General features: G+C 42.4%; 3 protein-coding genes and 1 non-coding gene across 9 annotated transcripts in view; 2 read left to right on the top strand and 2 right to left on the bottom strand.

Annotated features, from left to right (window-relative positions):
- larp1 (La ribonucleoprotein 1, translational regulator) overlaps positions 1–5021 on the bottom strand; it is a 35405-nt gene extending 30384 nt beyond the window's left edge. For all 5 annotated transcript variants that reach the window (XM_061750695.1, XM_061750697.1, XM_061750696.1 and 2 more), the window contains exon 1: positions 4450–5021. In XM_061750695.1, the coding sequence (XP_061606679.1) occupies positions 4450–4777 (328 nt within the window). In that variant the 5' untranslated portion in view covers positions 4778–5021. The remainder of the gene's footprint in view (positions 1–4449) is intronic.
- A 5996-nt stretch (positions 5022–11017) lies between these two features.
- zgc:56585 (uncharacterized protein LOC393297 homolog) lies at positions 11018–18969 on the top strand. Its single transcript, XM_061750701.1, has 7 exons — positions 11018–11176; positions 12212–12335; positions 16443–16549; positions 16705–16801; positions 17735–17811; positions 17909–18066; positions 18719–18969. The coding sequence occupies exons 1-7, from the start codon at positions 11084–11086 to the stop codon at positions 18846–18848; spliced, it is 786 nt and encodes a 261-aa protein (XP_061606685.1). The 5' UTR covers positions 11018–11083; the 3' UTR covers positions 18849–18969.
- A 457-nt stretch (positions 18970–19426) lies between these two features.
- trnav-aac (transfer RNA valine (anticodon AAC)) lies at positions 19427–19499 on the bottom strand. The gene has a single exon. It is a non-coding gene; the product is annotated as a tRNA-Val (tRNA).
- Positions 19500–20061: 562 nt separating this feature from the next.
- Positions 20062–26903, top strand: znf346 (zinc finger protein 346). 2 transcript variants are annotated; one of them, XM_061751186.1, is made up of 7 exons: positions 20062–20178; positions 21611–21714; positions 21826–21921; positions 22885–23032; positions 23943–24188; positions 24264–24363; positions 24594–26903. In XM_061751186.1, exons 1-7 carry the CDS (start codon positions 20118–20120, stop codon positions 24865–24867), a joined length of 1029 nt encoding a protein of 342 aa, XP_061607170.1. In that variant the 5' UTR covers positions 20062–20117; the 3' UTR covers positions 24868–26903. The 2 variants fall into 2 exon arrangements, with proteins under 2 accessions (XP_061607170.1, XP_061607169.1); XM_061751185.1 differs by having other exon boundaries at positions 23940–24188.
- Positions 26904–27673: the final 770 nt, after the last annotated feature.

The following is a 27673-nucleotide window of genomic DNA, read 5'->3' as shown; positions in this document are numbered from 1 at the left end:
TAGCGAAGCAAGGAGGAATTAGTTCAGAGTGAAACATTTAAGAGGTAACCAACCTGCAGTGGAAAATAAACTGTAATTTACCAGACATATAGGGAAAAAGTAGCTAGCGACCGGCGTGGCAATGACATCCCATATATTCCCCCCATATATGATTTATATATTTTTTTTTAACTTGGGAGATCTGCTTTGTGATGTGGCAGCACCAGAAATGAACCGGCCGTCGAGCAAACTAAGATGCTAAATCGGATGCAGTCAAAGGATGGACGCGGGAGCAACAGATATGATATGGCAACGCGGCTTCTACTTCTTTGTTTTTGGTGACTTCACGTGGCAGCGTTAAAGAGTGCCACACGGGTCTGATATAAATATAAATATACACACACACCACATCGTTTCAGCGTTTTCGTGTGGACGCACACAATTCTTGAAATGATTCCGTTTAGATCAGCTCCGTTTCTGTGTGGACGCAGTAGACGCAATCAGATTGGATGCGAACTGAGTGCTTTGATGCAATGTCGCCGCATCATCGCTTTTATGTCCACTACCACCCCTTTACTTTGGTAGGGAGTGGGGGGGGGGGGGAAACGTTGTCAGGCCTAATGTTCCCAAAAGTTAAATGGCAGAAGTGTGTCACTTTTTTTTTTTTTTTTTAATAAACGCACAATTGAGTCTTACCGATCAGAAACATGAACGATGTCAACAAGTGCAACAGTTAATAGTTTTATGAGTCTGAATGACTGTGCAATAAAAAACACCAATAGCATTAGTTATCCCCCCGTTTGCGTCAACTGACGAGCCCACGAGAGGCTGTTTAAATGCTGCTGCGCCTTGTGTTTTCATCGCCTCGCTACATTTCATTCGTGCTGCGGTGATATGCAGGTTCACAAAATGCAGTTTCAAATGAGTTTGACGAACCGTCAAAAGCACATCGCTAGGCCATTTGTTTACCAAGTACCAGTTACAATTCATGTCCCTTACCTAATGTTACGTGTGTGAACTCGGTACGCTTTTGTACGTTACAAAAAAATCTGATTACAAATACAGACGTTACCCTGGTTACAAACAAGTTACCTTCCGGAAGGCTGTTCGTATCTTGAATTGGTTGAAAGTCGATATTTAGCAAATTTTCTATTGGTAGGAACATTACAGTTTTGCTTTTATTTTTTTTTTTTGTCCTCACCACTAACCGACACGTGGTGCAAACTGGCAAGTTTCTCAGCCGATGACACCAGCCATAACTTGCTGAAAAGGTTTCATCGACAGTGTCGTCGTCCCCAGCCTTAACCTTTAAACCCTCAAAGACATTTCCACCCATCTATCGTATGCCGAGGAGGGTGACTCCAGTATGAATTAAGTCGCCAGTTTTAGGACTTGCTTTGCTTGAACTTGTATCCATGAGACTTGGTATCCATGAGAATCGACAGAGTGAGCGCAAGCCAAACAAAGTGGCAACCCACAAATACACGGCGTGCAGAGGCTGGTTTTAGAACCATTCAAAAACTATGCGATTGTGAATCTCAACATGTTAAGTACAGCAAACTAACGCAAGTATACAGATACTGACTGCAAAGCGGCTAATCTGCGGATATACGTTGTAACTGTGCTAGACTATATGTTGCTTTAAATTTAGTGGGGACTGGCTTGTTTTTTTGCCATAACACTATCTTGGGACTTAGTTGGAACACAAAGAAATGGTACAAACAGGTACAGCGCAGGCAAAAACCTCTTACTGAACTGACACTATGATGATGCTGTGGTGCGGGATTTGGCGGAGGAGACGTAAAACATCGTACAACACCGAAGGCGCGCAACTCAATATACAAACTCACAGAAGACGGTTCCCTACTTATTAACAAGTGATGTTCCCGAACGCTGTTCACATCTTGAATTGTTTGCAAGTCGTTATTTTGGCACGCCACGCCCTGGAAGATTGCCAACTTTGGTACACTCGACGAAACAAATGTTAACAGCAGCTCGGTGTCAAAACATATGGTCAGCATTAGGGCTGTCAGTATTGAATATTTTTATAATCGACTATAGTATAGATTATAAAAATATCAATTAATCGAATAAAAAAATATTTGGAATTAAAGTTTATTGCAAAATCTTTTTTGATTACCGTTTATGAACTGATTATTGTTTATTTGGTAATGTTTAATGATTAAACAAAAACAAATAATTAAACAATATATGAGAGGGAGTGAAGTACGAAGCAACCTTTTTGAAACGGAGAGCTACTTCTTGGATACTTACGTAAAGGGCTACTAGTTTGACACACACTTCTGACAGTGATTCAGGGTCAACTCCATGTCAATTACAGATTATTCATATTACGGCTTCAAGTAAGGTTAATTTCCATCATACATTAAAGTGACTAATGTTTTTTTCCCATAAATTATTCAGTTACTTGCTTGGTCCCTAACATCAGAAAAAAATGGAAAATTGTTGACCATTGTGTTCCAAAGTAATGTTTGCAAATGCCTTATTTTGATTAAACCCTAAAGATAATCAGTCCGCTTTAATGAAGGACTTCTGAAATCAGAGAATATTTACTGTTGAAAGGCTGAAATCAGACAATTTGGAAAATTATCAGTTAAACAATGGCTCTAAGCGATTAATCGGTCAAAATAGTTGTCGATTGATTGTTGATTATCGATTAACTATGACATCTCTACTCAAATGTCCGTATATTGTGTCTGTACTGTATTGCGAACAAAATGTTAAATAACATATGTCTGAATGTTCCTACACAAGGTTGTGTCCGTGTAGCAAACATGATTTTCACTAACGCGGCAGTGTATTTGTTAAGTCCAAATATTCTGAACTTGAATGTTCATAAGTAGGCTCGTGTTGGTCTTCCAAACAGAAGTTTAACCACCACAGCAGTCTGTATGTCCAAATGTTCGCAAATTCGGTAGTATCTGTATAACTAGCTAATTTTACGCACACTGCGGTCTGTTAGTATTTCAGAAAGCAAGTAGAGGCGTGTATGTAAGGCAAACAAAAGTTTTACTAACACGAAAGTCGTTTTGCATCCGAATGTGAATGAATCTGTACATTTAATTCCACTTTTGGGTCCCGATCAACCAGTTGAGAAACAGTGGCCCAAGGAGTAGGGAGGGGGGTTGCTGGTGTCAAAACACAGTCAGCATAGTTGTTTATCACAGTGGAATACACCACGTGAATAAATCAGCTTTACTTGCTGATGTTGCAACAGTTCGGTCCAATGTCATTTTAGAGTTAAACGTACACCAAACTGCCAGAAGCTTCGTGAAACAGCTGTGCAAGTTAAAACACAACAAGCACCATGGCGATAGGGGGGGGGGGCACAAATGGCTGAAAGACACGTTGTCGTTCCACTCACCAGGCCCTCTTGGGCGGGTTTAAAAACGCCTAATCTCGATCTGCACAACATTTTCTTTTTTGTTTGATTAACGTTACTCCCGATGACAAAAACATCAAGCAGAATGTGGTGCGTTTAAGGGCGAAAGCACGATGACTTGCACGCAGCCTGGTTATCTTCCACGGCTAACTGGTAGCACGAGGAGCGGTTGACGACGCACGGGCGACATGACAACCGGCTAAACAAAACACTGGGGGATGCCACAAGGAACGTAACAAGGGCGTGATTTGATTTGACCAGAGTTACAATTAGCCGGCGAGCTAGGCTAACCATGCCTTCTACACGTGGAGTGAACACGTGACGTCTCATAACAAACCTGCTCCCTTTTTTAAAGCGAATTAAGTCAGCGAATGTTTCGAAAGACTCACACAGAATTGTGTGCGTTTAAAGACGGCGGGCGTTTTTTTTTTTTTTTTTTAAAGTAGAGTGTTGAAACGAAAGAAAAGGCCGGGGCGGTGAGCTAGGCCCGTGCTATTGTTAGCCGGCTAGCTTTTCGGCTTGATATGTGAGACGCTGGGCGGGCGTCTCCACTTTTTTTCCCCTCTTTTTTGGCTAAATGCCACTTTGAAGAAGGTGTATGCGCACCAACAGACACTTTTAGCTCGGCCGGTGTATCAGTTACGAAAACTCAACGTGGTGGACATTTTAAAAGTCCCGTGACGTGTGCGTTTAACACCCCAAATGACCAGTGGAATCGGCGCTTTATCGATTTTTTTCCCCCATGCACTGATGTGACGTTGCACTTTCGTGCATCACAACTTTTTAACGCGAAAAAGAAAAAGTCACTACTCAAAGGGTGCGTGTGCAACGAGACACTCGTGGCCACCCTGGTTTCCAGGAATAGCCTGCCCGAGCAGGGGAGGTGGAGGAGGGGTGCATTTATGGACTCCGAATAGATCCGGCATGGCTTGACATTTGGACAAAATGAACGCTACCTGGCCCACCTGACAGACAGACAGACAGCTGCTGCTGGACGGACCCACCGAGGAACAAACGTGGGGGGAGGGGGGCGAGAAGGAGGAGAAAGGGCAAGGGGGGGTACCCACCGTGATGTGCTTGTCCGTTCACGCTGACCACGGTCACCGCGTTCATTTTCCTAGTCCACGGGTTCACCTTGGGCGGGGGAGCGTCGGTAAACTCCTTCCGGCTTTTAACGCTCTCGTCGTCGGACTTGGCCTCGCTGTCACAGCCCCCCTCGTCCGCCTCCGTCGGGCTCCCGGAGCACTCCTCCTCCTCCACGGCGACACCCGCCGCCTGGCCCCGCTTGGCCCCGTCGACCTCCTGCTCCGGCTGGCCGCGGATCACTTTGCCGTGCTCTTCCGCTTGGATAAGCGAGTTGCCCGGCAGGAGAGGAGCCTCCACCTGAGTGGCCATTTCCAACCTCCGTCGTTCTCCCACCCCCTTCGGGATTACCAGTCCTCCGCCTTCTTCCCCCCCGGTCTGAATTCGCTCGAAGGGGGAAAAGTGAAGTTGTTCGGCCGCTCCTCTGTCGCTTAAATTCCAAACGAGCTTCCGTCCAAGGCACAGACGTCCACGTTTGGTTTAAACATATAAAACAAAAATGTAAAAAGAACGGCGTTCGATTGGCCTTTACGGTGGGGGGGCGGGGGGGAGAACAACCCTACCTCCGCCACTAGCAGCAATATGGTCGCTCTCCACCACGCGATGCGAGGGGGCGCGCACGTACGACGTAGAGGGTAGGGACGTACAATCGGGAGCGCGCATCCGTGGCACGTCAGAGTCATGCTGCGTTTAGGTCTTCAGGCAAAAAGTGAACGTATTTTCCATTTCGAACATTGAGCCTTTATACAGAGAGTTTCGATTCCAATTTCAAACACTGTTTCATGAATAGTGCACCAATAATTTCGAATTGCGATTAAACAATATACTTATTGACTCGTAATCGTGTTAAACCAATCGTAGTTGGTTTGACTTTGTATTATCCCGATAGCGTGAATGTAGCACAAAAGCTTCTGCACGTCATAGTAATGCTGCATTCAGTGTCTTCAGGCAAAAAGATGAACCTGTTTTCCATTTCGAATAGCGACCCTTTTTACTGGAAGTTTCGATTCCAATTAGTCACACCGTTTTATGAATACCGTAACTGTAATTTCAAATCACAATTTACATCGTATATTATAATTAAGTAATTCCAGTAACGTGAAAGTAGTGGCATGTAATCGTGTTAAAACTAATCGTAATTTATTTAACTTTGTATTTTCCCGTTGTTATAAACGCAGCACTAAACCTTCGTTTTTCAACCTCTCGTCGCCTTTAAATTACTTGAACTCTTTAAACTTTCATCGCAGAATAAACAGTTCTCACTAATGTGCATAGCACAGTGGGAAACAGACGTGACTTGAGTTGGCCTATCTGGAAGTAGCGTGCCCTTGAATGCATCTTTTGCGACCCCCTCCCCCTGCACGTGTCCACGCCGTGTGCGCATGTCTCTAAAAGTAATAGTATTATTATCGTTGTGATGTTTTTGATGTACTTGCATGGCGTAATCACCAGTAATATAATGGCAACAAAGCACTGCCATATGTATTCAATGTAAAGAGTGTCTCGGCGTTAAAAAGCGTAATTTAGTGAGAAGTCATGTGATTATGTAAAATGTATAATGTGCAGAGAGGTTACCAGTCTGACTCGGGAAGTGATAAAGTACAACATATTTTTTGTTGGGTTTTTTTCCCCCACTGTTATTAAAGTAGATTTAATGTGGTATGCAGCATGGTAGCTGGAGAAAAGTTGTTCAAGACTGCCTCGTTTGCCTCAGGCTGAGTCAGTAACTGTTGGATTAGGAGAGAGGGTGTCACACAGTATCTGGGTGGAGTGCGTAAATCCATCTAGGACGCGTTTCGTCCTACCTCTACCGCACATTATCATTAAATAAAGAAAGGCAGGTGTTGCACGTTAGGCCAATGATATGGGGACATATTAGCCGTACAATGTCTTGACAGAAAAGTCACAGGTGTCAAAATAAGTCACGCTGTTGTTTGAACACCCACGGTTTTCCCGGTGAAAGGTTTCAACACTCAACATTTTGTTGCATCCGTGAGCTTGTGGATGTTTAACAACCCCCACTTTTGCCGGGGAAAAGTTTCAATACTTACACATAACTTAAATGAATTTGGGTGTTTCAACACCCGCACTTTGCCTCATGAAAGGTTTCAACATTAACAGATTTTGTCGCACCTGTGGGGAACACAATCACACCCACAAAAACACCCAAAATTTCATGGTGAAAGGTTTCTGGAGCCACACCTTTCATTTCTTCCATGAGGAATTTGGGTGTTTCAATACCCGAGATTTTCCCGTTGAAATGTTTCAACACCCACATTTATTCCATTTCTAGGTGCGCGGGTGTTTCAACAACCCTCGCTTTTGCCGGTGAATGGTTTCGACATACAGTTTTCCACCAAGGAATACACATTTTGTTGCACCTGCAAGGGCTGTGGGTGTTTCAACACCTACACTTTTCCCGGTGCAAGGTTTCAACACTTACAATACCCACACTTTAGGGCGAACCAGAGGCAGTTGTGAGCGTGTCAACACCCACACTTTTCCAGGGGAATCTTTTTTTTTTTTTGGGGTGAATTTTTTTTCTTAAATGTGGGTATCTATACACAGAATACATCAATCCTCCACAGCCCTTACAATAGAAGTCACATGATGGTGATGCATTCATGTACCGGCAGCATTTTCTCTTTTGTTGGTTCATTCGAGTGCACTTTAAAAAAAAAAAAAAAAAATCAATTACCCTTTCTTTTTATAGACAATGCGTACCCACATGTAGTGATTTATTGTTGATCCTTATTTTCTGTCAGTATTGTCCATGCCATTGTTCTGTTTCACTACAAATGGCGCATTGAGGATAATAAAGACAGCTGATCTGAGATAATCAATAATCACCCTTACATTGCAGACACACTTATTCTCCACTTATCCTCCAGTTTGTTCCTTCTCCCACCGCGGCCCACTGAGGCCCCCCGAACTGTAAACAGGTCGCCGTCGGCCTCAATGGCGGCGGGCTATACTCTTTGTGTGCGACTGCACCGGGGACACGTAAATCTCCGCGCTATTGTCCGTCGAGCCGCACCCTTTTGGCGCCGTAATCACCAGTGAAAACACAACAAGTCAGCAGCTGGTCAGCAAGTCACAGTTGAAAGCCACTAAATGGAACATTTGCCCTGTAAGCAGGACCAGCTCAGGGGGGGGGGGGGGAGGGGGGATACATATATGTGCCCCCCAGCCCACTATTCATTTGGGTGGGCATGGATGGTGGGTAACTTTGTCTCATCTTTATGGACAAAAAGCCAAGGCCAAGCCACACTTTTTAGTCACACACCTTTGTCAATGGACGGTGTCAACACCCACACTTTTTGTCACACCTGATGTGGGTGTTTCAAGACCCACAGTTTTCCCAGTGACATGTTTTAACACCCAGACTTTTATTTGCGCCTTTGGAAACACCCACATTTGTCACAGCAAAAGGTTTCAACACGCGCACTTTTGGTCGCAGCGGGGCGGTATTTGGGTGTTTCAACACCCACTCTTTTCTCAATGAAGGTTTACAACACACATCCACGGGAGATGTGGATGCTTCAACAGGAAACACGCTTTTCACAGCAAAAGGTGTCAACACCCGCACTTTTTGTCACACCTGCGCAGGATGTGGGTGTTTCAAGACCCACTCTTTTCTCAGCAAAAGGTTACAACAGTCACATCCACGGGAGATGTGGATGCTTGAATATCCATACTTTTTCCAGGGTAAGAATTTCATTATGTCACCCTTGCAGCGGGTGTGGGTGGTTCAACACCTTCACTTTTGCTTGTGAAAGGTTTCAACACTCATACGTCTCATGCCAACTGATGCGTTCAAATGCAGTGTGGTATTTACAGTGTTTTGAAGTGGAACATGACTCATACAGTGAAAATAAATTCCTGCATCTGCACCTTTCCATAAATTCCTACAAATCATGTATTTCAACGATGTTTGAAGGCATTGTTGCGCGTTTGTGTGGTCGTCCAGCTATGAAAAGCACCTCGAAGTGATTGTTGCGGCCTGGCATGTAAAATGATCAATTCATCAAGAAACAAGTCACACCCTGCAGATGCAGATGAACAGCATTGTGATTGGCCAGCATGTTTTGTTCCACACCCTCTGATGAAGAGGACATGTGACCTGTCATATTGGAGCTGTGCTAAAAGTTGGCCGCGCTTCCACGACGCCGCGCGGCTATACTGCCGCGGCGTGTGCGGTCTTGCCAAGTATGTTTCCCCGGGGCCTTCGAAGCCACTCGTCCTCGGGAGAGTTCACACACAAAAAGTTGCTTGCAAGCTAGCGACAACCTCCACACTTTTCGTCCCACATGCAGGAAATGTGGGTGTCTGGACACCCACACTTATCTTGGTGAACGTGTTGAGCACCCACACTTTTTGTCACACTTTTTAGCTCTTCCCGGTGAAAGGTTTCAATACCCACACATTTTATCGCACCCGCTGGTAATATGGTGTTTGAACACCCATACATCTGTCGGTGAAAGGTTTCACCAATCACACTTTTCACCATACCCACGGGGGATGTGGGTGTTTCAACATCCACACCTTTCCCAGTAAAATGTTTCAACAAAGACTTTTTTCTCACACGCGTGGAGGTTGTGGTTGAACACCAATACTTTTTCTGGTGGAGGTTTTCAACACCCCCACCTTTTCTCACATCCACTGGGGTTGTGGTTCTTTCAACACCCCCACCTTTTCTCACATCCTCTGGGGTTGTGGTTCTTTCAACACCCCCACCTTTTCTCACATCCACTGGGGTTGTGGTTCTTTCAACACCCACACCTTTTTTGTCACACCTGTGTGTATATGGTGTTTCAACACCCACACATCTTTCAGTGAAAGGTTTCAACACCGACACTTTGTCACACCTGCAGGGGATGTGGGTGTTTCAACGTACACACTTTTCATCACACCCACAGGATATGGTTGTTTGAACACCCACACTTTTCTCGGTGAAATGGTTCAACACCCAGATATTTCTTCGGTGAAAAGGTTCAGCACCCACATTTCTTGTCACACCTCTGGAGGTTGTGTTTGTTTCAACACCTACACTTTTTGTTCCGCCTGCGGGTTGTGGCTGGGTCTTTTAACACCCACACGTTTCCCAGTGGAAATGTTCAACACCCACACTTTTTGCGAGCACATCGCCGTTGCAAGTTGTATCGTCAAACTGAGTTAAACTGATGTGCAACATCGAGAGAGAGAGTTGGAACAGGGCGTGTCCTCCCTGAGAGCAGCTGATAGGAGTTCGGGTTCAACTCCCCACACAGACGCCTTGGTGTGACCTCACACGGAAAAGCACACTATAAATTCAATGACTATTCATTTCTCTTTTGCCCTGTCGTTGGCACCCGTGAACCATAGACCATTCTCAAAGAGTGGTGAGCGTACCACTTGTGGTACATGGACTCTCTCCAGTGGTACGCCAAAGACTCACTGCCTAAGTACAGTTCTGTTGTATTTAACTTTGAGGTTCAATACATTTACATTTCATATTTAAGAACTATTTGTTTTTAAACATTTGTCTCGGTACAATTTTTATTTTTGTTAGAGTGATGCCTTCAATTCAATGGACATTGTGCTGTTCCATCTTGTGTGTGCGCCTTGGCCACCTGGGGGCAGTATAATGCATCTATTCATCCATTTTTCCCGGTTATGAGGATAAGCGGTCGCGGGCGTGCTGGCGCCCATCTCAGCTGACTCTGGGCGAGAGGCGGAGTACACCCTGAACTGGTCGCCGGCCAATCGCAAGGCACATGTAGACAAACAATCATTCACACACACATGCACACCCATGGCCAATTTGGACTCGTCATTTAACCTACCATGCATGTTTTTGGAATGTGGGAAGAAACCGAAATACCTAGAGAAAACCCATGAAGTGGAGAACATGCAAACTCTACACAGATTTGAAACCGGGTCCTCAGAACTGTGAGGCAGATGTGCTAACCAGTTGTCCAACCAGTCGCAGCAATATTAGTCATTCTTTCCACAGAATAAAGATTATATGCCTCTGAGAATTCTTATATTATCTGTCCGCATGTGTTATTCTGTTCAAATATCTGTTGCTTAAAGAGTAATAACACTGTGACACCGATGCTATTTGTTAGCCCGTCTATGGCGTTTTGTATTGTTTGTTAATAAAACGAAACAGACTTTCCCAAGGCTGAGTTACGTGGTCATTTCAAGTGCACAACGTGTAATCCGTTGCGACTCTCTATTACCCTCTAGAGTCCGCTCGTGGAATAGCATCCAGTGAGCCCACAAGACGAACCAAACTCCATTGGAAAGATTGCATGTTTCAACGCTGTACACCACACTGCTTGATATTATTTCATGATTTTACAATATTCCTCAAACTTAAAAAAATATCCTAAATTCGGCATTAGTACAGCTGGTCAAACTTACGTCCTACTTGCTAAACTATACAACCTATACAGTAATTAGCTAAAAAAAAACAAAAAAAAAACATTTCCTATTGAGCAATCATCAAACCAACATGTTTGGCCTTGTGGGTGGTGCCTAGCGTACATACTTATATGCACACACACGCATGCATCCAATCATTAACGCGCACACCTTAAGACAGACAAGTCAGAAATACACTTTCTATCTAAAATGTCACTCAAGGGAAAAGTGGCTGTGGTGACAGGCGCTGCAGCAGGAATTGGCAAAGCATTCAGCGAGATTCTCTTCAAGAATGGAGCAAAGGTAAGCGTCCCAAAAAAAAAAGAGCTTTCGTTTTTTTGGGGGGTTTTAGACTGCAGCTATTCGACTTGCCTAAAGTGACTCATTTGTAACTTTAACAGCAGCTTTTCTGTAACTTTTCACTAAAATGCAACAAAGAAGTAATATCGACCTCCCCAAGTCGAGTAAAAGTTTAAGGCAACGAAATGGAATATTCTTCCCTCTGAGGACTTCACAACAACAGAAATGGCCCTTTTTAGATGGGGAAACCCTTTTTCCCCCCTTCTCTCTCCTCTCTCTCTCTCTCTCTCTCTCTCTCTCTCTCTCTCTCTCTCTTTGAACGTTCCACTTCCTGAAGACCACAAAGGGATGATTATGATCACTAAACGCTGTATTTTTGTGAAACCTTGTATAGTATTTATATGAGGTGATGTCTTAGTTTTTATTGGTTTTAAATTGAAAAAGTGTTTTTTTACATTTTTTTTTATGGGGAGTTGTGTTGAATTTTGAGGAAATAAGATTAACAAAATGTGCGCTGTGAATACTTTCATCGTTTGACTTGTGATTAAATGTCATTTCTTGTTTTTAGTTTTAAGTTGCAAAATGTAGTTTGTTGAACCTTGGCCGGTTAATATCAGCTATGTTATACATTTTCCAATCTTCTTTGAGGTCTAAAAAGTACGGAGGAACTTTGGATGCTGAGACAAAGACGCGTTGACAATTGGGCCATCATAAACAACTACGATCCCTACACAATTCAAACATCTTTCACTGCCTGTTTGTGAAGATGAGTGGAAATCTGTTTCACTTGATGATAGTAAATGGCGTGAAGGCTGAACTGAAGAACGGCTCTGATTCATGGAAGCCACGATCTCTCTTTTTGTTGACAAATGTTCAGTCTTCTCCCCCTGATTTCAGAATTCAAATCTTCTATGAATCTATTCAAGCACTCAAAGCACCACAACAAATCAATGCATAGACCGCATGGTGGCTGTGTCCAGAGATGCATATGTCACTGGAAAATTACAGTATTTTTCCCACCACATATTTGTGCTACAGGTTGTTCTGCTGGATGTGAACGAAAGCGCAGGAAAGAGTTTGATGGAAGCTCTCAACAAGGAGGATGGGCAAGAACGAACTCTTTTCCTGAGCTGCGACGTCCAATCGGAGGAGCAGCTGAAAGGTAACGTCCGCGCACTTTGCATTGCGAAAGGAAATGCGTAGCTGTATGACCGGCCGTAGGACGTGTATGTCAACGGTCTATTGTGTTAGAATGGAATGAAAAGAGTCCGTTTGATTGGTTTGCATTCTTCCCCTTGTCTAAACCTGCCTGCCAAATTTTACCCATGTTGTATTAAACCAACCGTGCATGCTGCAGAAAGAGCGCCTTGTGAGTCAGTGATTAGCATTCAAAAACAAACAAATCTGAAGGCATATTTAGTCCGCATTCTTTTGTATATAACATTTCAATGTTCAACCCCAATTCCAAAGAAGTTGGGATGTTGTGTTAAACAGAATACAATGATTTGCAAATCATGTTCGACCTACATTTAACTGAATACACTACAAAGACATGATATTTAATGTTCAAACTGATAAACTTTGTTTTTAGCAAATAATCATTAACTTAGCATTTTATGGCTGCAACACGTTCCACAAAAGCTGGGACAGGGTCATGTTTACCACTGTGTTACATCACCTTTTCTTTTAACAACATTCGATAAACGTTTGGGAACTGAGGACACTAATTGTTGAAGCTTTGTAGGTGGAATTCTTTCCCATTCTTGCTTGATGTACAGCTTCAGCTGTTCAACAGTCCGGGGTCTCCGTTGTCGTATTTTACGCTTCATAATGCGCCACACATTTTCAATGGGAGGGAGACAGGTCTGGACTGCAGGCCTTTCCCGTCTACAACCCCAATTCCAATGAAGTTGGGACGTTGTGTTAAACATAAATAAAAACAGAATACAATGATTTGCAAATCATGTTCAAACTATATTTAATTGAATACACTACAATGACAAGATATTTAATGTTCAAACTGATAAACTTGATTGTTTTTAGCAAATAATCATTAACTTGGAATTTTATGGCTGCAACACATTCCAAAAAACCTGGGAAAGGGTCATGTTTACCACTGTGTTACATCACCTTTTCTCTTAACAGCTTTCAATAAACGTTTGTGAACTGAGGACACTAACTGTTGAAGCTTTGTAGGTGGAATTCTTTCCCATTCTTGCTTGATGTACAGCTTCAGCTGTTCAACAGTCCGGGGTCTCCGTTGTCGTATTTTACGCTTCATAATGCGCCACACATTTTCAATGGGAGACAGGTCTGGGCTGCAGGCACGCTGTTGTAACGTGTGCGGAATGTGGTTTGGCATCGTCTTGCTGAAATAAGCAGGGGCGTCCATGAAAAAGACGTTGCTTGGATGGCAGCATATGTTTCTCCAAAACCTGTATGTACCGTTTAGCATTAATGGTGCCTTCACAGATGTGTAACTTACTCATGATATTGGCACTAACAGAGCCCCATAGCATCACAGATGCTGCCTTTTGAACTTTGCGTCCATAAGAGTCCGGATGGTTCTTTTCCTCTTTGGCCCGGAGGACACGATGTCCACGATTTCCAAAAACAATTTGAAATGTGGACTCGTCAGACCACAGAACACTTTTCCACTTTGCATCAGTCCATCTTAGATGAGCTCAACATCCAGAGAAGTCGGTGGCGTTTCTGGGTGTTGTTGATAAATGGCTTTTGCTTTGCATAGTTGCACAGAGTTAGCCATAAGTTGTACTTACGGCTGTAGCGCCGAACCGTATTTACTGACATTGGTTTTCTTAAGCGGCACGGTGGGCGACTGGTTAGAACGTCTGCCTCACAGTTCTGTGGACCGGGGTTCAATCCACGGCCCCGCCTCTGTGGATTTTGCATGTTCTGCGCATGCCTGCGTGGGTTTTCTCCGGGCACTCCGGTATACTCCCACATCCCAAAAACATGCATGGTAGGTTAATTGAAGACTCTAAATTGCGCGTAGGTGTGAATGGTAGTTTGTTTATATCTGCCCTGCGATTTGCTGGCAACCAGTTCAGGGTGTACCCCGCCTCCTGCTCGTTGATAGCAGGGATAGGCGCCAGCACGCCCGCGACCCTAGTGAGGAGAAGCGGCTCAGAAAATGGATGAATGGATGAATGGATGGAAGGATGGTTTTCTGAAGTGTTCTTGAGCCCATGTGGTGATATCCTTTACACGTTGATGTCGGTTTTTGATGCAGTGAGGGATCGAAGGTCACGGGCATTCAGTGTTGGTTTTCGGCCTTGCCGCTTACATGCAGTGATTTCCCCAGATTCTCTGAATCTTTTGATGAGATTATGGACCGTAGATGATTAAATCCCTCAATTCCTTGCAATTGTACCTTTAGGAAGATTGTCCTTCAAGTGTTCGACTATTTTCTCACGCACTTGTTCACAAAGAGGTGAACCTCGCCCCATCTTTGCTCGTGAATGACTGAGCAATTCAGGGAAGCTCCTTTTCTACCCAATCATGGCACCCACCTGTTCCCAATTAGCCTGTTCACCTGTGGGATGTTCTAACCAGGTGTTTGATGAGCATTCCTCAACTTTCTCAGTTTTTTTGTCACGTGTCCCATCTGTTTTGGAACGTGTTGCAGCCATAAAATTCTAAGTTAATGATTATTTGCTAAAAACAATCAAGTTTAGCAGTTTGAACATTAAATCTCCTCTCTTTGTAGTGTAGTCAATTAAATATAGGTTGAACATGATTTGCAAATCATTGTATTCTGTTTTTATTTATGTTTAACACAACGTCCCAACTTCATTGGAATTGGGGTTGTAAATTATTAACGACACTGCATTTTTCACTGTTTAACAGTTTACAGGTTTCTTAAAATTTGCTTTGGTCAAATGACCCCAAGAATTACAGCACACTTTGCAGTCTAACTGAACTCTGCTCGTTTTGAGTGGGTGGTCATGTCTCATGCAGATGAGCCACTGTTCACACCACCTCCCTCAACTGTGTTAAATATACCTAAAGATCATACTTATGATGGCCTACTAGATTAATAGTGTGACAGTGGTTTCGGCTCTGTACAGCAAGAAAGAGCCACCTTTTATTGCTCAGTGACATTTTTTCCCTCAATGTCTTTGTCTCAAAAGTATTCTGTCAATTGACTGTCCGTTGTCATACTTGAGCAGCTCCAACTACCAGAGGGAAATTCCTTGGTTTTTTTGGACATATTTGGCAAAATAAAGATGATTCTGATATAATAAACGGTGGTGTAAGTTATAAAATTGGTGATAAAACAATGGGCAGGTGCATTCGTCCAAAAGGTCACCATAAAAAAAATGTATCCAAGCCCAGGTATCTTTTTGGTTTCAAAGACTTCTGAAATTAAATCCAAATTTCAACCTCAGTTTTTAAAGCTAATTGACATGTGGTTTAAAAGATGGAATTATCAAGCCAAACACTGTCATACTTTCAGCCAAACACAAATTGAATTCTTCCCCATCTACAGGAAGAATCTCAGGCCGCCTCTTGGCATGAGAGAGAAGAATAACCTTTGTTTTAACATTATTAGTCAAATTTAGCCGAGAGAGCTGGTTCTGAAAAATCACTAACACCCTTCAAGTTGGCAAGAGCTTCTGAGCCGGAGGGGACGGGCAATAAAATACAGTATCTGCATAAAATATATTGTCCCAAACCATGAGACCTAATTCAACATGCAGTATATAGAAAATAGGAGTGGGTTTAAGATTGAGCCCAGAGGAACTCTAAATTGAGCTATTTTAGATGTGACAAACTTAATAGTGTAGCACAGTTCTGCCATTTATCCAAAAGGACCAAGATATATTTTTACACTTTCATGGTAGCTGTGAATGTGGTATACTTTCTGAAACCAGATTGATGTGAGAATCCAATGTATGACAAAGAATTCCTTAACTTGTTGCTTACAAGTATTTCTAGGATCTTAGCCAAAACTAGTGACTTTGAAATGGACTTGTAATTTTTCTAGATGCATCACTGGCTTTTAATACAGGAAGCACATGCAGTATACTGTAACTTGCAGAGTTTTGGTATTGTTAGTGCTTAATGACATTAAAACTGATCTCTTATGACACATTGTGGTTGGAATCACTCTTCTATAGAAACTAAGTCTGGAGATTGACTTGGTCTGTCTAAAACCTTCCACTTCACAATTTGAAAGGGTTTAAAGAAAAAACATCTACTGAATACCACTTCTCTCCTCCCCCCCCCCCTCCATGCGGCCAAGCTGCTTTCAAGACGACCGTTGACACCTTTGGAGGTATAGACATCGTGTGCAACAACGCCGGCATCCTGAATGAGTGTGACTGGGAGCGAACGGTGGCCATCAACCTTGTAAGAACACAGCGAGATGGGTCTGCTGGCCTTCATGTGACTTTTGTCAAGATGAGGTTGCGTCAGGCTTCTGTATTCCCCCCCCCCACCCCCAAACGAAAAAAAAAACGCGTGCTTTATGTCAAATAACTGTTGTTGCCTTTTGATTGCGATAGGTAGGTGTCATCAAGGGGACTTACACAGCCCTGGAGCACATGAACAAGTTGAACGGTGGTCGAGGAGGAGTCATTATCAACACTGCTTCCATGGCAGGTGAAGGCGCAGACTTGACTTGATTAAAAAAAAATATATATATATATATTTTTAAATACTAAATCATCATTGCTTATAAGATAGTATTGGAATTATACATCCAGGAAATAATGGGAAATGCAGAGTTAAAAGGAGTTTTGTCACAACTCATAATGCATGATGATCACTTTATAACTTTAGATGCCAGCCAATTGCGGCTTAACATTCAGGTTATGAACAAATAAAAATGAACGCATACTTGTTGCCATTGCATATTCTGTTCCTCCAAGATGGTCCATTTTTTTTTTTAGTTATGAAATAAAAGCCACATGGTCATTTAGACATTTTAGAACTTTATGTAACACCTTGCATAAGGTCCAGCTCAGTGATTATGATTAAATCACTATGAAAATGACTAAAATCTAACATTATCTTAATATACTGTATAAGATTGTATCATAAATAACAAAGCTAATTCGTCTAAATATTTTAAGTATATCCAAATGGATAGAGCCCTGCGAAGCCCACCGAAAAAGGGTTTGGAATTGCCTATAGATGCCACAAGGTGGTGGCAAATTATTACTTTTGTCGAATGAAGCTCCTCAAATCACTTCTGAGTTCCTTGTCACCAAGATGGTAACAAAGCCCTACTTTTGGCCAAATGAAGCTCTTTAACTCCAACATAGTTCCTCACAAGATGGCAGCAAAGCACTACCTTGGTCTAAATGAAGACCCTCAATTCAACATAGTTCCTTGGCATGAAGATTCCACAATGTCGTTTCACCTCCCTCCTCTGGCCAACCTAAGACTGTAACAGTTTGGATTACGACACGGTGGAGGCGCTGCAGTAGAATAGAATATTTCGATGTACAATTTATATCAGCCATTAATTTCCAGAAATGCTTCCTTGCCGAATAAAAGTGTCAAATCACAATGTGTTACACTTTATCATAGGTATCAAACCTCTGCTGAGCTGCCCGGTCTACAGCGCCACCAAGAGCGCAGTGATCGGCTTCTCCAGAGCCATGGCGGTGAGCTTGTTTCGACGACACAAAATGTGAAACGCTGTACAATGAATGTGCAATTCTACATTTTGTGTGTGTGTGTGTGTGTGTGTGTGTGTGCTAGGGTGCTTCCACCATGGCGGGCTTCGGCATTCGCTTTAATGCCCTCTGCCCAGCTTTGGTGCAAACTGAGTTGCTTGCAAGCTTAAGTGAAAAACTGGGCCAATTCACCCTACTGGAGGAGACCACCCGGCAACTTCTAGACAAGCATGGCGTGTTAAAGTGAGTGACAGGATTTTTTTTTTTCAGGCTGTGTGAATATCCACAATTTTCAAGCAACTACATAAAAACGCTATCATGTCAAAGATGAGTAAAACTGAGCTTTTTTGAGCTCCCTATTTAAAAAAAAAAAAAAAAAAAAGTGCCGTCGTTCTGAATTATGATGTCACAATTGGACCAATTTACATGACTTGACAGCTAAGTTGGGCAAAGATCCAGAGCCATTTTTAAGTGACAGTCATTCCGTTCTGATGGTCTCAAAGCTAAGCAGAACTGCGGTGTTAGCACAGATTAGCATTCGTGCAAAGCTTCTGATAAACGGGCACATACTCAATGTTCCAAGTTTTTATTTGTCGACGTGTCTGCTTCTTTTGCCGCATTCACTGATACGTGAAACTAAGTGTAAATGGGTGACGTGTTAATGTTTTCTTCCCGTAAGTGACACGTGCACTTGAATGTTAGTTTAGTTAGCTTAGTTGCAACACCCTCGCTACCCTCATCTCAGTAATCATGGTAACATTCATTCGACATGATCAGTGGCTCATTTGCATGCTCCTCCAATTTGCTGACAAAAAAAGTGGGGATAAAGTGTGTTTGGGGGTGGGTGCCTCAAATCCCCATTTTTCCACAACCAAATGCCACTTTTCGTTTTCAGTGCCTCAGAGGTCGCAGAGTGCCTTCTGGAGCTGGTGACAGATGAGAGCAAGAATGGTGAGGCCCTCATGGTGTCCTCCAAAGGAAAGTTGTACACCACGTTCCCTTCCATCGAACAGGAGCCCAAATAGTTTTCTCATCTGATCTTGACTTGTCTGCTTGAGTACTGTACAATATATCCGCACATGGCTTTCAAGTTTAATGGATGTTAAATGTATTCAAATGCTGTATCAAATAAAGCTTAACCGGACAGCGCGCATCATTGGATTTTAATTTCACTCAACACAACTTCAACCTTAAGTGCTGTTGTGCAAAAAGACGTTTTATGGTAAATATATATTTTTATATATTTTTGTCTCTTCTATTCAAAATACAAACCATTGTTGAGCAAAAGTTTTAGATTTTCATCAAGGTATGTGCAGGATATGACTACATACAGATGTGAGAAAGTATGCATGCAGTAAGTGGACTATAAAAGGAATTATGGAGGTAGTTATTTTTTTAAATTTTTGCACTCCAATTGGACTGTGTTTTTTTGTGTGTGTTTGAGTTGCTGTAGTGTCAAGTCAGTGAATATATAGGATTCATCCATCCATTTCCTGAGCTGATGTTTTTTAAAATTGTTTTTAATTTATTTTTTTTGTGACTCAGTTTCCTAAAACATGTTTTTAAAAAATAAGAATGAAGCACAAAATTGGGGGGAAAAAAATGTTTCCACCCGGTTTCGAACCGAGGACCTTTCGCGTGTTAGGCGAACGTGATAACCACTACACTACAGAAACTGGTCTTAACGGCCAAGTTAAGGTATTTATATTTTAATAAAGAATCAATATTATATACGTGTGACGATAATTCCCCGAGCAGCACATTTCTGATCGTAAATTGCCGTTTCAAATAGGATTTAGAGTGCGTTAGTTCGATTTACACAAACCGCAGCCAAGTCTGACAACGGCGACACCTGCAGCTCTAATTTTTAAAAGCATTTTGCTGCATGCGCAAAGGATTGTGGGTGTTCATGCGGAATGTGTTTTTTCCGCAACAAATGACGTGTCAACTCGTTGGAAAAAACACAGAGGGCCACACACATAACGGAAGTTTAACGAGAATGTGGCTCTAAGAGAAAAACTTAACTCTTGCGAATTCGAGGTGTTTAGGTCTAGTGGCACAAAGATCGTCTGACGTCGCACAAAGATGTTCTGTTGAGGCACAAAGATCGTCTGTTGTGGCGGGTGGCAGGATGATGGCTCGGTATGCGAAATTTCAAACAGAGTGAGGTCTCATCCGAAACTCCGCCCCCTTTTCAAACTTCCCCCGGCGCTGCCAAAGTAAGCAAATGCGCATGCGCACTGGCGGCAAAAAAAAAAAAAAAAAAAAAAAAAGCTGTAGCCAGAGACGAAGGTATGATGGCGGTCGCGATGGAGACTGAACAATTCCCTTACTTGCCTTCTGGGCTTGATCAAGGTACGTACTTTCTTGTTTAAAATGGGGGGGAACACCTTCCCTACACTGCGATTTTTTTTTATCGGCTTCCTAAAGAACACGCGTAGCTAGTTGCTAACTTAGGCTAAGCTAACGGCCGCCGAGTCGTCTCCAAGGTCGAGGAAAGCTCGTCCGCGTTGCACGTTTTTGCACAATGATAATGAATGACGTTGCCGGTGGGGCTTCGGCGTCCACTCACATTGGCGTTTTTAACATGTGCTCCCAAGTGACGTGCTACTTGTGGGCCGATTGCACGGCTTAGCTTCCCTCCACGTTGAACTCGTTAGCTCGGAGCTAGCGGGCACGCTGGATTTAGCCTAGATTACCTTTGGTGCAATGCAACTATTCACATTACGGAAATTTTAGAGCAGGGGTGTCAAAATCATTTTAGTTCGCAGGCCGCATTCACTCCAATTTGATCTCAAGTGGACCGATAAGCTATAAATAACGACTATTCTGAATTGTTCCCATTGTTTTGGGGGTAAAAATTACAAGTACATTCTGAAAAATTACAAGTTCATATCAAATCATATGAGCAATCTGAACATTCTAAAAAAAAAAAACGACTACAATGTCAACAGTATTATGATCAGTTTTTTAATTTACACGTGAAACTTGAGATCAAAGTCGATCTATATATGTACCGTTTAGAAGACAACTTGCTTCGATACAGAAATCATAATAAATTACAAATTTCCGCATCCATCTGGAAATCTTGACTTAAACTGACTCATCGCACCGTACAAACTAAAGTGATAACTATTCAGGGAGAGGCTGTAGTTATCCACCAACTTAGTAAATTTATACTCAATGGTACAGTGCCTGGCTAAAAAAAAACAAACATAAAAGGATTCAACCAAACCAACCTCATTTAAACTGAAACTGTTGACTGATATTTAGCAAATTTCAGGCCCTTAAAATATTTCTACCTGAGGTAATCATTTTCCAGGAACTATCTTCTTCACAGTGCAAAGGTGACGCAGCATTTTATACGAAGTAGGCTTAATGTACTTATGAATTTTGGCATCGTTTAGCCTTCACCAGTGCCATTTATATCACGTGTCAAATCGTGAGTCGCAGCCAAGTTCAGAATGTCATTTCAGTGGTAAGTGGACAAATTAGCAACAATAGTTACTTTTTTTTAATGGCAGTCCATGTGTTCTCCATCCCCACGGACACTCCTGCTCTAAAGTGTCTGAAGTGGGGTGTTCTTTTGTTGTTGTTGTTGGTGTCAATATCTTCCATGTGATTGGTGTTAATGGCGATCGGTTGACCCGACAGCCAAAACCGACATTTACAAATGTGAATTTACTGCAAAGGTGAATCAAAATGCCATTTAGTCAGAGACGGCCTGTTCAATCAATGAAATTGTCGTGATGTTTAATTTCCCTCTATTTTGTCCTCCCTGCCACAGTCAATAAGATGATTAAGGAGCACGGCGACCTGTTCACAGATAACCTGTGCAGTGTCTGCAATGCTGTCCTCATCTCTGAGTCGCAGAAGTTGGCTCACTATCAGGTTGGTATTGTTTTTTTGCTCGGCGGAATCAATGGTCACTCGTTGCTTTTTGCCATATTTTATTGCTGGTATTGTTGTCTAGTTTTTGCTTTTGTTTTCTGTCTCTTTTAGAGCAAGAAACATGGCAACAAGGTGCGACGTTACCTTTCGATCCAAAACGAGAAGGAGCCAGACTCAAAAAAGCTCAAGTCTACATCCTCTGACAGTGTAAGTCAAGCCACCCCATACCTTTAGTTGACACGAGGTTGCCAAGGGCCGGACAATTTCCATTGAGAGTTAAGCTAGGGAATTTTGGAAATATTCCAAATGGTAATTCCATGCGATTTAACTGGGAATTCAGGGTAATTTCATGGAAAGGTATCATTATCCAAACATAAACATTTTGTTTTGTTATAAGCAGACATCCACGACATTGATAGCTCACCTTAATAACCTTACCTTGCTTTCACGAAGGACCTCGCACTATTAGCAGGAGCTGCGAATAGCCAAAATACGCAAATAATCGACACCACCCTCCTAAAAAGTGCTTGTAATTTTGTATTGGTGGCATAACATGGCGGAAAATCACCTTCAAGTGGAATGGATCATATAGCGCCAATGCCATGTATCTAGCATGTACACAATCACGAACCCATGTTACATAAACAACTGTATTAAAACAAAACACCTTTGCATGCAGCACATCCAGTCTGTTACGAGCATTGGGCTAGTCTTGTCAAATCAAGCACTGTTGGGGGAGGCGGGACCGGAAAACGTATCAATGTTACCGGGTACAACTGTTACCATGGCGGCAACAGCAATGATTGCAGCGATGTTTTGTGTTTTTGGGGGGGGGGGGGGGGGACAAAGAGAGCTAGCTTCAAGGAGAGCTAGAGGTAATGTTTGCATACTTTTAATGTCGTTAGTAAACATGCCGGCGTTCTGTCGATTCATGCTCTTAAAGCTTCGGTAAACATCGGTTAGCGTGCGATGTGTTGCAAGACGCAATCCTATTGGTCGACTTCAAGATGCTATGTCGGAGGGTTGCCGTTCATAAGGTCACGCTACACGCAAGATGTCCCCCCCAAAAAAAAGTCAAACATGCTAGGCTTGTCATGTTGCCGTCATAGGGCTAAAGCGTTGGTTGTGGATGGTGAGTGACTGTTGTTTCTGTGTGTGTTCATCTGTCAGTACGACGCCAACAATGGCGAGTCGGACCCGATGAAGATTTGTGACACCTGCAAGATGACCTTTACGTCCGCTGTCATGGCGCACTCTCACTACCAGGGAAAGATCCACGCCAAGAACCTGAAACTCAAATCGGTGGATCCTCTGATGCGTACGTACACTGAGTTTAGGTCAAGAAGTGTTTTTCAAACATTTACTGTAATTATGAATTTAATACAGCGTTAGTGTTAGACTATATTTTTCCTCAAACTGCACTCCACTCAAATAGACGCCGTACTCCAAGTGGTGGCCTACTAAAAACACAATGCGTGGTGTCACTGAACATGACGGCTAGTGCTACCGGACACACATTTTAGAACACGACATTTTTTCCAGTTTAAAAAAAAAACAAAAACATTTGAAAGTCACGTAGTTCAAGTCCAATGAATAGCCACACAGAAATGGGAACCTCTACAATTGAGTTGGGAAGAGCTTTCTAAAGAATATTTGATTTCCATTTAAGAGATACTACCACAAGTGTGTTCGCTGTTATAAGTTTGACTTTAATGAGTCAAAGGTTTAGAATTCATTTTTGTGTGTAGATTGAGTCCATGATTTCTTATGTAACTTTAATAGTTGTGCTGTGCTTTCATTTCAGAGTGAATAAAACATTTAACTGCATAAATTTCAATAAAAAAAAAGAAAAGAAAAAAAGCTGGAGAAATTGGGGTGTTCTAAAACTTTTGACCGTTAGTGTATATGTGGGTGGCATTTAACAGTTGGATTCCAGTTGACAAATATAAACATCCACGGTAGTAAATGAGTTTATATTCAGCAATGTTATTTATATATAAAATAAATATGAAATTTATTTCTAAAAAAAACCCAAATGTTTTGTTCAAAAAAATCAACAAAAAATATTGGAAATATGATTTTGTTTTATCAGATACATTTGTAAAAACGTAAGGGCTCCCCTGTAAGAAATGGCCCATCCCGAAAAGATACCTGGGCCTCTCTGGAGTTGAATAACTTATTGGTAAGCTTTCTCATTGACTTGCGGTTTTGCCATTCTTGGACAGTAGGCCAACAGGCCGCACCGGCTCCATCCAAGAAGAAAGCAGCGGCGGCCGAGGCGGCGGCGGCAGCGGCGACGGCGACCGGGGAGGGCGGCGAGGGGAGCGACAAAGACCCCAACCGCTTCTGCTCCATCTGCCAGGCGTCCTTCAACAACGCGCTGATGGCCCAGCAGCACTACTCGGGCAAGAAGCACAAGAAACAACTGACCAAGCAGGACCTGATGAAGATCTACGGCACGCCCGCCACACCGGGTCAGTGCCGGAACTCAATGTCCCCATTATCACCTCTTTATATAACTTGGCATCATTATTTTTTTTAAATTGCAGCGTCCACAGCAAAGGGCTTGCCGTGTACCCTCTGCAACATTGAGCTCAACTCTGTGGATCAGTACCAGTCTCACATCAGCGGGGCCAAACATAAGAACCAGTATGTACACCACCACTGGAACATTCTGCACAGTTTAAACATTAACACCCAACTTAAATATTGGGGGGAAAAACAAAAAAATATTGATTCAATTCACATGTATCGCACATAAAAGTTCAATCAAAATTTAACCTAAATTTCAAACATGCGTGTTACTACTACTCGTAGTAGGAATAATGTCAACAATTGCAGATGGTTCCTTCCAAATTACACTCCTGACTTGATTACAGAATGAAAAAATCTGGCCAGAGCCCGTCCGACAGCCAGCAGTCATCGGCTCCCCAGAACAAGAGCGCTGACGAAGACGAAGAGCTTGCCGAAAACAACTACGACGAGCAGCCCGACAACGGCGCCTACCAGTTCCGCTCATCGAGCGAGCAGTTGGCGTCGGGGGAGGACCAGTTTGTGACGGAAGAAAACCTTTTCGAGACGGAAGAGAACTTCTTCGGGATCGGAGGCAACACTTTTCCCGCTGCAGACGACCAATACAACGAAAGCAGCTAGTACGCCACTACTAACAAGTACTAGAACCAGGAGACTGGGTTTAGCGCCGGACTATGGAGGATTCAGTCAGGACCCAGAACAATAGCAAAACCTAACCCCACCACAAGACCCCACGCCCCACCACACACACACACACACACACACAAAAGCAGCTTTTTCTTACAAAAGGAGGCTGAACCCCAATGTGAAGTTTCATCGTTTTAAATCCAAATTCTTGAAAACCTCTTTCCCTATTCGAGCCAAAAAATAAAAAAAAAGCTTCTGACAGCTGCGACTGTCTTTCAGCATGCGATGAATTTGGAAACATTGCCCTTGAAAAATCACAAGAGCTTCAGTGGAGAACCCAAAAATCCACACATATCAAACGCTAAACTTGGTGGAAGTTGTTACTTTTACCAAAACGGCTGCTGTCGTCGTACCACAGCATAGCTTGGATTTATAGTTGTGGAATGCTTTTATTCATCTTACACATTTTTTTATAACAGTGGTTGAGAATCTTCGCTAAAATACAAAAATTAAAAATTATTATTATTTTATTATTTTTTATTTTTTTAAACCTTTCATGACAATTTAGTTAAGAAACAAAACAAACATTTACAACTTCCCTACTAGGTCGCGCGACTACACTCGAATGCTGCTTTTCCACTGCACGGTATCAACTTGCTTCCCCCCCCCCCCCCCCTCTCAGATTGAGGGAAACTGCGAAACCACGCTGCACTGAATGAATCAGTCGCGACAAGACAAGGGTCTTCTCTATATTGTTAAAGTGGGATACACACACTGATTTTTAACACCTCGATGGATTTCTTAAAGTGTGAGAAACCCCACACATGGTGAACAAAATCTGCAGCACAGATTGATTTTTATTTGACCTTTATTCAACCAGGTAAGGCAACAGATTCTCATTTGCAATGCTGACCTGGCAACAGACGAGTGAAACAAAGCAGGGCATAATAATGATGTCTCTTGTAGTACCTAGAGTGACCTGTGAAAGGCAGCACAGTGCCACAGGGCATCCGGATTGCTGGAAAATACAAAGAAGAAATAGAAGCAGCTAGACCGACTGCGGGATAAATGTAAAATTGTTTGGTAACTACATTGAGGCTGCAAAGTTGTAACAAACTCTTCACACACACCATCGGATGATCTTTCAGCAATAATCGGGCCTTTGCTGACTTTGCTCGTTCTGCCTGATTATCAGTACACGTGTAGTGTGTACTCTGTCCAAACTGATTGGTGAAGGGTGGGATTGCTCAAATTGCTCATACCTTAATATCGGTATGGACGTACCCCGCTTTAACATTGACGATTGTTGACCTGAACTGTTTTGTGAGCAGATTGGGGAGGAAAAATCTCACTTGGCACACACCACAGGATAATCATTCCGAATATCGGTCTGTGCGAACCACCGCTTAAAGAGACTGCGGGTTGCGCGAACATGCTCGGAGCCCTGGCTGAGCAGGTACTATTTCTAGTACCTGCTTTTGCCAGTGGAAAAGCATCAACGGGGATTGGGGCAGTGGAGAAGCAGCATTAACCACTCGCGCTTTCGAGCACTCTCGCGTGGGAATAACCGAAAGATGTCAGGTGGTATAGATCATGGCGCGTCCTGCTGTCAATTGTGATTTCCTCACACTGGAAGTATCGTTGTCACTGAGAAGAAAAGTAGTTTGAAGCAGCTCCTCTTCTACTGTAGTTTTTCCTGGACCGTTGACTTGTTTTTATTCCGCTTTTGCAGTAAATGACGGTCAATAACACAGAGTCCTGCGTTTCATAGCGTCTTCAAGTGATGTCAAAATAGACAAGTGATGTCAGTGAGTATCATTCAAGTAAGTCTTATCTGTCCTCGACTGGTTGAATATTTTATTATCGAATGTTTGCTTTATACAAAAAAAAAAAAGTGCTTTTTTTTTCCCCCCCCTGCTGTACAGGTTGTTGTCATCCTCGTTGGTAGTGATATTTTGGTCATCTTACTTTCTGCAAAGTTGCAAGTTGTGCATCCGTTACATTAAAAAAAGAATACATCCTTTCTCACAGTTTGCTGGCCTGACTTGATTTCGTTGGAATATATTATAGGTTTTCCCACTTGTGTGATAAGAATATCAGTGTACTGATAATTATACAGTATGTACAGACCCTTTCCAAAAAAATTGAATAATATGGAAAAGTTTATTCCATAATTCCATTCAAAAGTAAACTTTTCCATGATGTTAATTTTTTTTGGAAAGGTTCTGTATATACAGTTGCATCTCAATACATTAGAATATGGTGGAATTGTTTTTTTTATTTCGGTTACAAAGTGAAACTCAAACTATACAGATTCATTAAACGCAAAGAAAAATACTTTTCAAAAGGCCAATTATAATCAAATCGTTTTGATTGTCCCTTATGTAATTCTTTCTTGAAAATGTACGTTTTGGGTTTTCCGTTGGAAAAACTGTGACTTCCTAAAGTTCTTCTGGGAAACAACGTTGTGAGGCTTCACGCACTGAACTGTATTTTTTATTTTTGCCGAGCAACAAACGGTCTGGCGCGACCGCCAAGGAAGATGCTGATTTGTGTGATCGCTGTAGCTGTCTTATTATACAAAAAAAAAAAAACGAGTAAACGGGCGAGAAATAAAGGAGATTGTGGATATTTTAGAGGCTGTATTTGACTGCGTTCGTGCATTTTGTTGACAGAGACGCCAAGCTTCACTTTTTAGCCATAGCTACATAATCAAATTATGAATAATATTAAGTATTATTGTAAAACAATAAATATATATATATTTAATTGAGCTACTGAGCCTTTCTATTATATTTGT

This window comes from Phyllopteryx taeniolatus, chromosome 17 (genome assembly GCF_024500385.1).
Source record: "Phyllopteryx taeniolatus isolate TA_2022b chromosome 17, UOR_Ptae_1.2, whole genome shotgun sequence".
Taxonomy (NCBI): Eukaryota; Metazoa; Chordata; class Actinopteri; order Syngnathiformes; family Syngnathidae; genus Phyllopteryx; species Phyllopteryx taeniolatus.
This window is presented reverse-complemented; position numbering and strand designations above follow the sequence as displayed.

What these genes read in the sequence shown, in the direction of transcription:
- znf346 (XM_061751185.1), top strand. Translation starts at nt 20,118, where the DNA reads ATGATGGCGGTCGCGATGGAGACTGAACAATTCCCTTACTTGCCTTCT. An exon ending in ATCGGTGGATCCTCTGATGC is followed by an intron (nt 23,033 to 23,939) that starts GTACGTACACTG and finishes ATTCTTGGACAG; the next exon opens with TAGGCCAACAGGCCGCACCG. An exon ending in GGGGCCAAACATAAGAACCA is followed by an intron (nt 24,364 to 24,593) that starts GTATGTACACCA and finishes ACTTGATTACAG; the next exon opens with AATGAAAAAATCTGGCCAGA.
- zgc:56585 (XM_061750701.1), top strand. Translation starts at nt 11,084, where the DNA reads ATGTCACTCAAGGGAAAAGTGGCTGTGGTGACAGGCGCTGCAGCAGGA. An exon ending in GCTTCTCCAGAGCCATGGCG is followed by an intron (nt 17,812 to 17,908) that starts GTGAGCTTGTTT and finishes TGTGTGTGCTAG; the next exon opens with GGTGCTTCCACCATGGCGGG. An exon ending in GACAAGCATGGCGTGTTAAA is followed by an intron (nt 18,067 to 18,718) that starts GTGAGTGACAGG and finishes TTTCGTTTTCAG; the next exon opens with TGCCTCAGAGGTCGCAGAGT.